The following is a 14,230-nucleotide window of genomic DNA, read 5'->3' on the forward strand; positions in this document are numbered from 1 at the left end:
CTAAGCGCGGCTGACCGAAATCAGACTCCCTGCTTCGAATTGAACGATAAAAACACACCGCAGAAGCCACGGAGCTCAAATGTTCACCAAGAAGCTGCTAAACTTCATCGTAATTAATGACCAACTGCTATCAGCTGTAGAAAACGAAGGATTTCACAGCTTGATACTTGCAGCCAAGATATAGTTTACCCTCCAGGAGATATTTATTAGTACAACAATAATCATAAAGAAGCATATGAATTGAAAAATACAAGAAAATTATAAATACATCTAAAAAAATGAAACAAAAACAGCTACATTATAAAATGATGTAAAATGCTAAATAATAATAATACATTTTATTTGAAGGTGCCTTTCAAATCATTCAAGGTCACCAAACAAGAAATACAAAGATAAAAAACAAAAAACAATAAAATACAGATATCAATAAAATCAAATGCAAATAATGATAAAATACATAATGACATTAAACAGAATAAGCAAGTTTGAAAAAGTGAATTTTATGGTTAGATTTAAATCATGGCAGAGAATCAGAATTACAAATGTGCTGTGGAAGAGAGTTCCAGAGACGAGGGGCTTTGCGGGAGAAGGCTCTGGATCCCATGGTTGTCATGCAGGCAGGAGGTATTACAAGAGAGATAGATAGGGAGGAGCGAAGACTTCGGGCAGGTGTGTAATAGCAAAGAAGATCAGTGAGGTATTGAGGCGTCAAGTTATGGAGAGTTTTGAAAGTGAGGAGAAAAACGGGACCATGTCTGTGTTAGTTTATGCCATGAACTTAGTAGATGTTTAAAGCCATTTAATCACTTGAATATCCACTTTAAAGCTAGGAATAAAAAAACACTAACATGTTTTACGTTAGCAGGATTTAATTCTAACTGAAACTTATCCAACATTAATAAAACTTACCTCAAGTTGCCATTTTGGACATGCATGCACATATCAATACAAACTGTACTTGCCTATAGAGAGGAGATAATTACAGCTTCATATAAAATCAATAATGATGATGATATCGGAACAGTATCAGGCGATATCCAGATTTAGGGATCGGGATCGGAAGTAAAAAAAAAAAAAGTGGAACGGTACATCCCTACTTAAAATACACTTAAAATATCATTCTCAAATTTAAATTTAATTTCTCAAATTTCAAGTTGAGTCAGGAAACAAAGAGAAGCTGACATTGAATCAGAATCAGCCTTTAATGTCATTGCAGTTCAGAACAGCCCGTCCAAAGAAACAAAAAGACAAGCATGGGTAGATGGGTGCCTGAGGCTGCAGCCATCATTGGAGGTGCTGCCCTTTTCATTAGATAAGGAAAAGGAAAACACAAGGGAAGAAGAGGGGGGGGGGGGGGAATCATATCTCACAGTGTCCAGTGTGAAGTTGAAAAAAAAAACCTCAGCACAGAAAAGCAACATACAGATGACATAATAAGACATATGCACGTGGAGTGGGTGAGGATGGAGTGGGGATGGGGGGGGGGGGGGGGCTCTTAGCAAAGGCTGCCCAAGTGAGCAATGCAGCCACCTGGCACCTTTGCATCTAACCTAGGTTACTATACCAGGGGTTCAAAAGGAGGGAGGCCAGTCAAGGCGGCGAGTTTGAGTCATAGCCATAGTCCATGATAAGCAATGGTGTGTTTATCAGCCGCCTTGGTAGAGCTGTACCACAGGTCCATAGATGTCCTTGGGAAAGGGAATGGGTAGGGGGAGCAGGGAGAGCAGAGCATCTTGTTCACATAACATCCAGGAGAATTTGAGATAGTCAGTCTTCCCAGGCTGACAAAGAGAGCCAAATTCAGATAACAACAGTTGTTTTGGGTCAGGCCGACTCCCTTAATTTCCGTCTGCCTTATAGTCTCACTAGTACATATAATCCAAACAGCCAAATTTGTGGTCAATTCCGCCGAGCCGAGCTTGCAATTTCTCCAAGATATATTCCTTCCCGCCAGCGATTCAGGAGCGGCAAGTAGCCTGCGATTCTCAGCAAGAATTGTGTCCAGCTTACGGCTCAGCTCAAACAGCATTTGAGTCTGAGTGTTCACAGTACGGCACATCCCCTCATACAGGCCAGGCAACTTCACAATGGCTAGGATAGCTGCTTTTCGAATTTGTCGATATGCCAGGTAACCACCAACTCCAAAAAGCAGAAATCCTGTTATCATAAATCCAATTACCATATTTTCAGCATCTGGGGAGACAGCCACAAGCAAGACTCCAAACAGACCAAACAAAATGTGGAACTAACAGGTGTTGAAACAATCCCCTGTAGGATATGAAAGAAAGCCAGTCAGCAGATATAATAATGATTAAAAAGTACAAGTGTGGAACGCAGTAACAGAACTCAGGTGTGAAACGTTAAGAAACAAACATAATGAGAACAAGGCTGAGTACCCAACTTTGGTTCTTTTATGGTGGTGTAAGTATCAAAACATGGCTTGTCTTTCAGTGTCAAGTTTTGGTGATTGGCTGTAATGTGACACATGGCTTCAGCACGCAGGCAGGTAAAACACAGACATATGTGGTTACGCCCACAGATGAGGTTCACATGTATCTGTGTTGTGTGAACTAGTGTGCAGCATGTGTGTCGTCGAACCGCTTCAATTTACAAGCGGAAAGTTGCTCCGTGTTTATTTGCAAGAAAAGTGGATCGCAGCCATCCTTCTCTCAGCATTTAAGTCAGCCTGTGGTTGTTGGAGAGCCTGAATGGCCTGATTTAACATCTCCATGACCAGACATCTGTTCACGACGAGCATTTATATGCAGTGGGCTTTTATTCTGAACAAAAGTACTGACATGCGCAGAGTGGTAAACTCTCCTTAAAAAACACAGAAGAAAAAGTTCTACTTCTGGTTTACTTCCGGGATGAACGTAAACAAACCTGAGCGCCCAAAATGGACCAAAATGGAGAAATGTTGTGTGGCTCACGACCAGTTTGGTTCCCCGACATGCTAAAGCCCCCAGTATACTCCCGCGTACGTCCATCCGCTGAGGTAAGTGTGTACCTCCACAGGACATGTCCGCGCAAAGCTCAATTTTTACAACCGCGTACGTGTACATGGTGTCGCACAATAAACTAAACTGCCCAGCGACGGACTATTTAGTATGCGACACAAATGTATTAAATTCCCCTTCTTCATCACTGATTTGGCCTTTTCTTTAGTTTTTTTGCCAAGAGGCAAGCGATCTCTTCGTCTTCCGTTGATGCCATGACTGAAATGATGAGAAATGAAGGAATTCGTCACGAGTGAATTAACATCAGGTCCTGCATGGCTGCAAGAGGGTCTGGAGATTTCCTGGTGGGCTGATCTGATGTGTAGGCTGCAGGACCAGCACTCCCTGTTTTTTTATTTTATTTTTTTTTTATTATTATTCTTTAGAACTTTTTATATACACACAGAACACCGCTGCGGCTGCCTGCCAGCTCTCGTTTTTTGTTTTTTTTAACCTGTCAATCAATCCAGTAGGCGTGTCAGCAAATGGCCAATCGGCGACCTCAATTTATCCCGAAGGTAAACGCCCCTTGTCTGGGGAGCTGCTCTGCATCCACTCAGGGTGGCCGCTCGAGCATGAAGTCTCAACCCTCTGTGCACAGTGCGCAGTTTCTGCGCGGCTGACAGGTCATGGGAGTATACTGGAGCCTTTACATTATTAACATTAGACAGGCAGGCGGAAATACGTCAGGTAGACGTAGTTTGCACATGCGCAGTCAGGTCAGTTTTCCACAATCAGAATAAAATGAACAGATTAAGTGTTTACATGCATGCCGTTCAAATTATGAATCGGCATAAACCACCCGTCTCATTCAGATTACAAATTATTTCAGATCGAGCTGAATCAACAAAAAATAATCCGAATGGGGTGTTTACATGACACATTTTTATTCCAACTGGCCGTTTAATCTGATTACTTATGTCCATGTAAAGATAGCTATTGTAAGATAAAGTCATAAGGCTTTACTAAACAAAGATGACAAACGTATAATTCAGTTTCAGTGTCATAATTCAGTTTGTTTTGTTATACATCTGGGACCTTGACGTGGAAACTTCCTTTACGGAAATGTAGGGATGAGTTTCAATCTCAAACAAGGCAGTAATGCAACAAAGTGAATGTAATCCACCGTAAAACACAGTAAAGAAAAAAAAACCGCTTTATTTTCCACATATTTTGAGCTTAATCTCATTGAGTCACGAGGAGTCATTTCCAAGAGAGACGAGTTTTACAGACAACGTTCACCATGTCAGATGAGCAGCAGTCAAACCCTCAGGTTTGTATCAAATTTATTACGTGTTTAAGAAGCGTCATATAAATAAATGTTGTTAACAGTCATGCTACCTTTACATATATGTTAGCTAAAGATGCTAATAGCCATAATGTCAGCCGGTTTGTGTTTGAAAAACAAACGTGTTTTAAACAGATACCTTCCAAAAGCAGAGTATTGTCATAGACACACTCGTTCATTAAACATGTCGGAAAAATTGTCAGTTTGATTTGATGTGTTTAATATCTATGATTTTAAATTAGGCTGTTGTCTGGTGGTTTTAATCAATGTGACTCTGTATGTGCAGCGTGATATTTTTCCCTGAAAATATAAATATTAAAACTAGTCACGTGACACCAGGAACGTTTTAATTACTAGAGAAAAGTCACAAGGATTCATTCAGCAGGATTCATTGTTGTACATAAATTTGCGAGTGCATAAATCTTCAGTATGAGTCAGGCTGGTATTTGAATAGTATGTGAATTCGGTTTGAATTTGTTTTTTCAAACTCTTACAGGGTGAGAGCTGAAAGAGGTGAAAATGTCCATATTGCCGAAATGATGTGAGAGGGACTGGAGCTGGAGCAACAACACCACCAGCCTGATCAAGAAAGCTCATCAGAGACTACTTCCTCAGACGGCTGAGACAAACTGGTCTGGGAAGCTCAGTCCTCACCAACTCCTACAGGTGTGCAGTGGAGAGCATCCTGTTCTCCAGCATCAGCATGTGACATGGAGGCTGCACAGCTGCAGAAAGAAAAGCTTTGCAGAGAGTGGTGAAGGCTGCACAGAAGTCTGTTTGAGTCAGCCTCCCCACCATCACATACGTCTACACCTCCAGATGCAGGAAGAGGGCCACCTGCATCATGAAGGACTCCACTCACCCAGCACACACACTTTTTGTCCCGCTCCACTCAGGCAGAAGGTTGAGGAGCATTAAGTGCAGAACCACCAGGCTGAGGAACAACTTCTACCCTGAGGCTGTTAGACTCATGAATCTCTAACCAGGAAAAAAAATCTGTGAAAATCACTGTAATGCCACTTGATTGTTGATCTGTGCTGCTGACTATCCATGATGCTGATCTCATGCTGCTGATTATTTCATGTTCAAGTGTTCATTAGTCCTCATCTGCTCACACAGACGCATGCTCGTGCTGCTGTTGTTATGGTGCATTGTTTTTGTACTAGGGGTGCACCGATTGCAGTTTTCTGGCCGATAATTGATCTCTAAAAAGCCTGACCTGCCAATTCCGATTTTGGCCGATACTGATTATGTTTAATAAGCAACATTGTCAGGTGTTATAAATTCACAATGCACCTTCAATTTTCCAATATTATTTTATTGAAAAACATACCCTTGAACAATATCCAAGCAATAATACAGACTTGTTTTAACTGGCCATGAGGAAGTGCTCTGAAATATAAATGAAGTTCAGACCATTGTTGTTAAAACGATTTCTGATTTCCAAAAATTAAGGAAATCCCATATTTATCGATGCACTCCTATTTTGTACCCTTAGTGCTTAGTGTATTCTTAGGCCCTATTTACACGGGTTACAAAACAACCGAGTTTTTATTTTTCCTGAAAGAAGAAGAAGCTGTCCTCCCACCAGGCGGACCGGTTCTGAACGAGGCTCGGCCCAGGTGCAGTGCACTAGGACGTCGAAGAGAGCTGTTGGATGAACTATTTATTTAAAATTCCCCTCAGTTGTTTTATTCAATCCATTCAATGTTTTAAGCTGCATTAATCAAAGTAGTGACAGCCTGAACGAGCCAGATGAACGTGGGACTTCCATACTGGATGAAAACAAGTGTCCAGTTGTTCATTAACGTAGTTTACAGTTAACTTGTTTTTAATAGTGTGTTCAGTTTAATTATCACTGTTTATGTGACATACAGTTTGTGGTGTTGAATAAATAAATAAAAATTAAACCTGATGTCTTCATTTTCAACTTTAGTGTTCACGCTATACGTTTAGCATAATTTTAAATTTGAATTACATAATGTCCAGATACCTTCATTTAGCTCAGAGCTTCATTATATCTCGCACACTAACATGAATACTGTTTATTATTATTAAACTTGTTATTTAGCACATTTAGAATAGAATAGAAACAGCCTTTATTGTTCCACGGATGGGAAATTCCAGTGTATCAGCAGCAACAGATAAAAAGATAAAAAGATTTAAAGATTTCACACAAAAGTTCCTAAAATGTTAATAAACAATACAATATATAAGAAATAAGATAAACAATATCAATAATAATGTTCAATATGTATTGGAACATTGAGAATGGCAGACTATTTACAGTACAGTATTACAGTGTGTGTTTAAGCAGAGGTCATCGTGTATTTAATCTTTATAGAGTTTGTTGGGAGCAGTGATGGTTGTAGAGTCTAACAGCTGCTGGGAGGAAGGACCTGTGGTAACGCTCCTTTGTGCATTTAGGATGCAGTAATCTGTCACTGAACGAGCTCTCCAGTTTAGCAACAGCTTCATGCATGGGGTGGGAGACGTTGTCCAGCAATGATGTTATTTTAGCTCGAGTCCTTCTGTCTCCCATCACCTGCACTGGGTCGAGGGGGCGTCCAAGCACCGAGCTGGCCTTCTTGATGAGCTTATCTAGCTTATTTATTATGTTACAGTGCAGCGCGACGTGTGCACGTGCCACATTCTATAAACAGCGATATTAGAACTGGATCAGACCATGTCTCTTCCAACACAGATGTCGGTCACAGCACCTGGAATCTGACGTAGATTAACTACGAGATTAAAAATATATTCCATCAGTCATATTTCAGAAAGCAGTGTATCCGCCGCCATGTTGATAGAAATATAGCGTCTGTCCGCGCGTGCGTGTGAACATGTGGTTTAACACAAAGCCTCAGCGAGAGATGTTTACATTATCATCATCATCATCATCATCATCAACTTTATTTATAAAGCACTTTAACACAGCCATAGCTGAAACAAAGTGCTGAAACATCAGTTAAAAACAAGATATCAGCGGGGGGTCAGCGAAAAACCTCCACTCTGGAAGGTGGGTTGAAAAACCTCCGGATTCAAAGAGGGGGGCCACTGGTGTCATGTAAATGATCAGCAGAACCGCAGAGAGAAAGCTGCAGATGCACTCAAAATGTGCGCCGTGTAAACGGCCCCTTCATCTTGTGTATTCTTAGTTTAGTGAATGTAGTATATTCTCACTGTAGTTCATGACTCGGATCTTACTAATGTTTTTCTTTACAAATTGTAAAGAAGAAACTGTCCAGATGACCTGTCTGAAAAATGTTGGATTATATACCTGGATTATTGAGCATGGACTTTGTTGTTTTCAACCAGTTTGACATGACTGTCAACAAGGAAGAGGGCTGGCAGTGGAGGAGGGGCGTACCAAAGAGACCATCTTATCACAAGCAAAACTGGTTTGTTCCACATGTTGGGGGAAGAATCAGTTTTGTTGTGTGTTTCCTTGACTGATGAAGCCTTCTGGATCGAAGGTGAAACGTTTCAGCACAAAAAAGAAACTGTCCAGATGACCTGACTGAAAAATGTTGGATTGTATACCTGGATTATTGAGCATGGACTTTGTTGTTCTTTACAATTTGTGTTTTTGTTGGATGTAACAGGGAACCTGCATACACAGTTTTGTTCCACCTCGTGTATCACGTGTGGTGCGTATGACAACTAAATCTCTCAGACTCCGGTTAAGAAGATTTATTAGTGGAAAAAGCGTGCACAACCAGAGGTATTACTTTTTCTGTAATAATGATTATCAAATGGCGTCACAATCACAATGACTAATAATCATTGCTGCTTTTTGATTTTCTGTTTTTGAATTGTAGAACTGAGTGCCTATGGAGGGATGTTTGAACAGGTGTGACACACATTTTTATGATGTACTACAGAGTTTGGAAGAAGATGGACTTCTGAACATCTCAGATCATCTTCATCTGTTCTGTGCCCAGTACACCTTCCTCCCAAGGCTCAAGGCTGATTTAGCAAAGTTTTCTGCTGGCTGGAATGACCATCCCATCAGGACAGAGTGTAGCCTTTCTCCAAACCAGCTGTGGGGACCTGGGATGCTGCAACACCTCATCAGAGAGCCAGAGACGTCTGAGGAAAATGTGTCAGGAATCCAAATAGAGGATATTGATTGGGAGAGATCAGGACCCTCCCATCATGCCAGACCAGGTGCTATTGTGCCAGAAATAGAATGCCCTCTGATGCCGAAGATACTGAATCTCTACACCGCGCTGTTGATCCCCTCATGCCTTCATTCAGTTTTGGAAGAGACATTTGTTTAACCATACTCTCACACGCTCTGCACCTACATCACCATTATTGACAGTCATCGCTTGGTGATGGTTCGGGGGCCACAATCACATGCGGCTCTTTGGTCCTTCTGCAGTGGCTCTTTCAAGCTTTGACCAAAACTAACACAAAACTGAATTTTATTGTTTGTTATACAAACTAGGGCTGCAACTAACGATTATTTCAATAATCGATCCATCAGCCGATTATTTCCTCGATTAATCGATGAACTGGGGGGAAAAAGTTTTAATTTCCACTCCTTTATTCCAAAATTGAACATTTGACTGACATAGCAATTCACACAAAAAACAAGTTGCTATTTGACTATTCTGTTAGTAAAATATTGAATAAAAAATAAAAATTAGTCAAATAGCTTAAAAAAATGTACACAAAAATATAAACAAATGTGTCTTTATACCTGCACAATTTTTCACAATGTTTTAGTTTTCTACATTTGCCTTAGAATCTAGCAGTTTTTTGTTAGTTTTCTTTTTTATTCCATCTTATTTGTTAAAAAAAAAATTTTAAAAAAATTTAAAAAAAAAAAAGTACAGTATGCCTTTTTATAAACTGTTTATTGTTGTCGCTGTTGTCATCCTTTGTTGAAATCAGGTCTCTCTTGTAAATGAGTCTTCGAGGCTCAATGGGATTTACCTGTCTAAATAAAGGTTGAATGAACAATATGTAGCTACTTTGTAAAATGTGTCCTTGAGGGAAGAGTGTAACCTGGATTAAAAGTGTGGATTATTGTAACCTGGATTAAAAGTGTGGATCATTGTAGTGAATCCTTCGTCTTCAACCATCAACAGAGGCCTCATGTCAGTGACGATCGTGTTCAGGATGTTTCAGTGAAGACAGCTGCTGCTGTGGTGTCCATGATGTCTGTCCATCATGAAGGATGTTGTTGTTTGTTGTTGTTTTCTGGAATGAGAGAGTAAATATGTATTATAGCATAATTTACAGCAACTCAAGAAATGCCTTGTTTCACTTACAGCGTTAGGTTCAGGCAAATAAGTAGCCCAAAGAGCAATTAAACACACACACACACACACAGACACACACACACACATATAAAATACATAATTACACACATTTGAGTAGATGTAATAAATTACTTTAATTCCTGTTTAAATGCAATTCATCCTGCCATACCTGCAGTGTCTTCAGACTTTGCCAACAAATTAAAAGTTGAAACTTAATCATTAAATTATTGTCTTTGTGTTAGATTTATTTATAAATCACATTTAAACACTGCTTGTACCAATTAAATAAAATAAAAAGTAACACACGTTCTCTATCACCATCATTAATCAGATAAACAAACAAGCAGCAGCTTCAGCTACAGACAGACTGACGTTGTTTTCTCATTTGGAAACAGAACAATGTGTTAAATTGTAGAGACTCACCTGCAACACATGACGAGTTGTATCAGCTGCAGCTCCTTCCTCCTCCTCGTGACTCCGACATGTTTACGTTTCATCTCCGTGGTTCTCCCGGGTCATCACTTTTCAAAGCTGCATGTTGCTCAGTTTTTATCTTTGTGAAGTGCTCCCACACTTTGTAGGACTCGGGTCGAACAGTTTTCGCTGCATCGGTCATTTGTAAAATGTATTTAATTTCCTTTGAAAACAGACTCTACTCTGCTTCCGCCTCCCACTGGCTCTGTTCAACTCGCGCTGCAGAGTTTTAAAAAAAACTTTATTCAGTCCAGTGTTGCCAGGTGTACGATAATTATTGTATTTGTAAAACAATTTTGTCCTCTGTACTATCAATAATCCCAAAAAAGGCCAAATATACGATAATTTGACCATTCTGTGAATATGTGGTTGTAATTGGTTCTCATCAGCCTATCGCAACTGTCTGTCGGAGTTTTTTTGTGAACCCTGAAGGCATCTGTGTCCGCAAACATATGCACGATTGACTGGAAATTCCAGCCAATCGTGCTTTTCTAAATGTGACCTACGAGTGACGTGTTTGCATTTGTCTCAGAACAACGGCCATGATTGGATGAATAGTCCGCTGCGCCCGCGCCATGAGTGAGGAAAAGAAGAAGAAGCAGAGCCGGTCTGGAAGCGGACCCATCACTACTATAGTGTGTCAATAGATTTGTTATTTTGGTTATGACGGGTGTACGATAATTTCCCTCAAAATATGATAATTTTATGTCTCTAGTACGATAATCCTACATTTCTCACCTGGCAACACTGATTCAGTCAGTCAGCATTGACAATGAGCTGCAGGTGAACAAAACGGCTCCACAGCGCCGTGAAAGACGCTTAATTGTGCGACACAACGAATCGATAATGAAACTCGTTGCCATCACTTTTAATCATCGATTTTTATCGATTTTATCCAATCGTTGTTGCAGCTCTAATACAAACAACAACAAAAACAATAGCTTGTCTTAACAGTTTTCTCTTTTCAGTTTTTTGGCAATATCTTTTGCAATACGCCATTAAGGAGTAATATATTCACTTTAACTTCATGCTTTATAATGTAGCTGTTTTTGTTTCATTTTTTTAATAATTTCTTTTATTTACTTTTCATTTTTAATGATTGTATATTGTTCTGTGTACCTCATCTGTGTTCTTTGTTTAAAACAAGTCTCTCTTGTAAATGAGTCCTCATGAGACTAACCTGTATAAATAACAGTTGAATGAATGGATGGAAGAAACACAGTCATTACATCAGTTATCAGCACTAACCTTCCCCTCCCAGTATCCGTGACAGACAAAATTTCCATATCGGTCATGCTTTAATATGAAGTCAACAAAGTCCATGCTCAATAATCCAGGTATACAATCCAACGTTTCAGTCAGGTCATCAAAAAAAAAAAAAAAAAAAAACTGTCCAGATGACCTGACTGAAAAATGTTGGGTTTAATATGGTGTTTGTAAGAGAGTGGGAAATATTTGTAAGTGTGTGGGAAGAGTTTATAAAGTCTTTATATAAACATATAAGTAATAAAATAAATATAACGTTGCTACTTGGCAGATTTCCATCTATCGCGGGGGTTTCTGGAACGTAACACCTGCGATAGATGAGGGATCACTGTATACTGTGCAAATGACCTTAGTAAAAGTTAGTGTGTACATGACCTTGATAAAATTCAATCTTTATTTATAGGTTAGTCTCACTGAGCCTCGAGGACTCATTGTAATCTGTGAAACTGCAACAAAATCATCAGTGAAAAGCAGGAATGTTTAGATACAAACCTGATCTGTGAAGCAGAACTTCTGGGTTGAAAACAGCATCTTGGGTTTTGTTGTGTTGCAGTTTGTCCTTTAAACTCATCGTTCCTCTTTATAATTTGCGACTGTTGTTTCCAGAAACTCCAACATTTCTTCAGTATCCAGTTCCTCTCGTCGTTGTTCAGCCTGATCTCCTCATCTCTGTTAGCTAAAGTTTCCTTAAAATAATAGATACGGAACTGGTACAGATGAACCGAACTCAAGAAGATGAGATTACTGCAAATGTTACAGAAAAATAACTCGTAGTCTAAAAATACAACACAATACTTCTCATTTCTTATCGTTGTTAGTGTAAAAGACGTACTTCCGGTCACTCTTCTTCTGGTGTTTCAACTGTGCAGCGGTATTATCTGCTCCTCAGCGCCGCCTTCTGTTAAAATCATTGACACATCTACGTCATGGTTTAAATGATGTGCAGCTTCACCACTGAGCGGCGCTGTTTCACCCTGGAAATAATTCATTCTGTATCTTCTTTTTTTTCTTCTTCTTTTTATTAGAATAGTAACCAAAAAATAAAAAATAAATAAATAAATAAATAAATAAGACAATGACAATTTCACATTTCACAAATCTATAACGGCTAGCATGGCCAAACCTCGCTATCAATAACAAAATGTTTATACAAAAATTAAAACTTCAATATTATACCCAGCAAAATATATAGAAAAAAAGAAAACTTAAGGAAGTCACAATTTCTGAAATTTAACAGGTAAAAAATAATAATAATTAAAGTAAATCTTGGGGTTTATAACAACTTAAACTCTGAAAAATAGAGAAAAGTTTGATAGCAGGGGCTGTCAATCTTTTTTAAAGAATTACCAAATAATACAAACTCATTCTTAAACGCTTTTACAATAGGAAGAGCTTTTGTAAAACGACATTTATGGATGTAGAATTTGGCAAACATTATAATATTATTGATCAAATATTCAATTTTTTTATTCTTTAATACAATTCCAAATTTTATTACTTTCTAAGAAAAAAAAAAACAATTTTAAGAGACTTAGATATCAACCAGTTATGTAACTCCTTCCAAAAACCACCGACAATCTCACATTCGTCAAACACATGTTCTGTTGATTCCAACATTGATTTACAAAAATAACAATTCTCCATTTCAAAATTGAATATTCTTTTAAAGAACTCCTGTGAAGGGTAAATTTAATTTACAAATTTAAAGTGGATTTTTTTTCACTTTAGGAGGGATTGGAAATTTCAAAAAATTTAGTTCTGATTGATCTAATTTCTTGTTTGTTAAAGTATTTTTTTAATTGATATGTTCTTTTGGAGGACCCAGGATAGATCTCGTTGATTAAAAGATTTCTCAAAACTATATTATTGCATTTTTTTATCTACAAAATTTATATAATTAATTATTATTTTATGCAATCTGGGGGTTGGGATCTGATCTAAATTATTCTTGATTAGGTTAATCATAACATTTGGAATGTTATCAATTACCTTTTTGTAATCCTCAGGGGTACAAATTATTTTATATTTATTACAAAATTCTTCGTATTTTGACCAATCTTTTTTATCATTTATCAAATGAACAATAGACCAAATTTGTTTTTCCATCCCTCCTTTCATAAACATTGATTTTCTTCTCTTTAGAATCACCCTGTTGTTCCACAATGGGACATTATTTGAACTAAAGTTATGCCTGAAAATCATTTTCCAGTAAAACGAGACCTGCTGATGAAAAGCAGAGAGTTTCACGTGTAACTTTGAAACCTCAAAGTCACATTTCAACAGGAAATCAATGCCACCTTATTTCTTAAAGACAAAGTTAGGTAAAGAAAACCAAATATCTTCACTACATCTCAGGAAAGACTGGAGCCATCTTAGCTTTAGGACCATTCATGGTTTCAAAATCAATGGCTTTTATTCCTCCCTCCTCATAACTTTTAATTATATCTGCTTTTCTGATATATTGATGTTTATTCTTCCAAATAAAATTAAAAATTAAGTTGTTTATTTCTTTTATGGTTTTTGTGGAAAGTGGTAAAGAGTAAATGGGATATATTAGTCTGGAAATAAATTCAGTTTTTGTCAATAATAATCTTCCAAATAATGTTAAGTCTCTCTGCAACCAATTATTTAGGATTTTTCTGGATTTTTCAATTGGCTTCTGGATGTTCTTGCTGACACTATTTATTCTTTGGATATCCAGATACCCAAGTAACGGACCTCTTTTTTCACTGGGATATTGTACAGCAACTTTTCCGAAATGCCATGAATACTTAAAAGTTCACATTTATTAAGATTGAGAATTAGACCTGAAGCTTTGGAGAATGATTTAATCACTTCAAGAGCGACAGCGACTTATCTGTCAAAAACAGTGTAGTGTCATCTGCTAATTGACTAATCAATAGTTTTTCCCGATCTATAGTAACTCCCTCAAT

At 38.2% G+C, this 14,230-nt stretch overlaps 1 protein-coding gene across 1 annotated transcript in view; it reads right to left on the reverse strand.

The window, feature by feature from the left end:
- Positions 1-12,158, reverse strand: part of LOC119421988 (zinc finger protein 16-like) — a 16,785-nt gene extending 4,627 nt beyond the window's left edge. The window contains exon 1 of the mRNA XM_037689341.1: positions 11,790-12,158. Within this exon, the coding sequence (XP_037545269.1) occupies positions 11,790-11,868 (79 nt within the window). The 5' untranslated portion in view covers positions 11,869-12,158. The remainder of the gene's footprint in view (positions 1-11,789) is intronic.
- Between the last annotated feature and the right edge of the window lie 2,072 nt (positions 12,159-14,230).

Source organism: Nematolebias whitei, chromosome 15, assembly GCF_014905685.2.
Source record: "Nematolebias whitei isolate Nwh7 chromosome 15, NemWhi1, whole genome shotgun sequence".
Taxonomy (NCBI): Eukaryota; Metazoa; Chordata; class Actinopteri; order Cyprinodontiformes; family Rivulidae; genus Nematolebias; species Nematolebias whitei.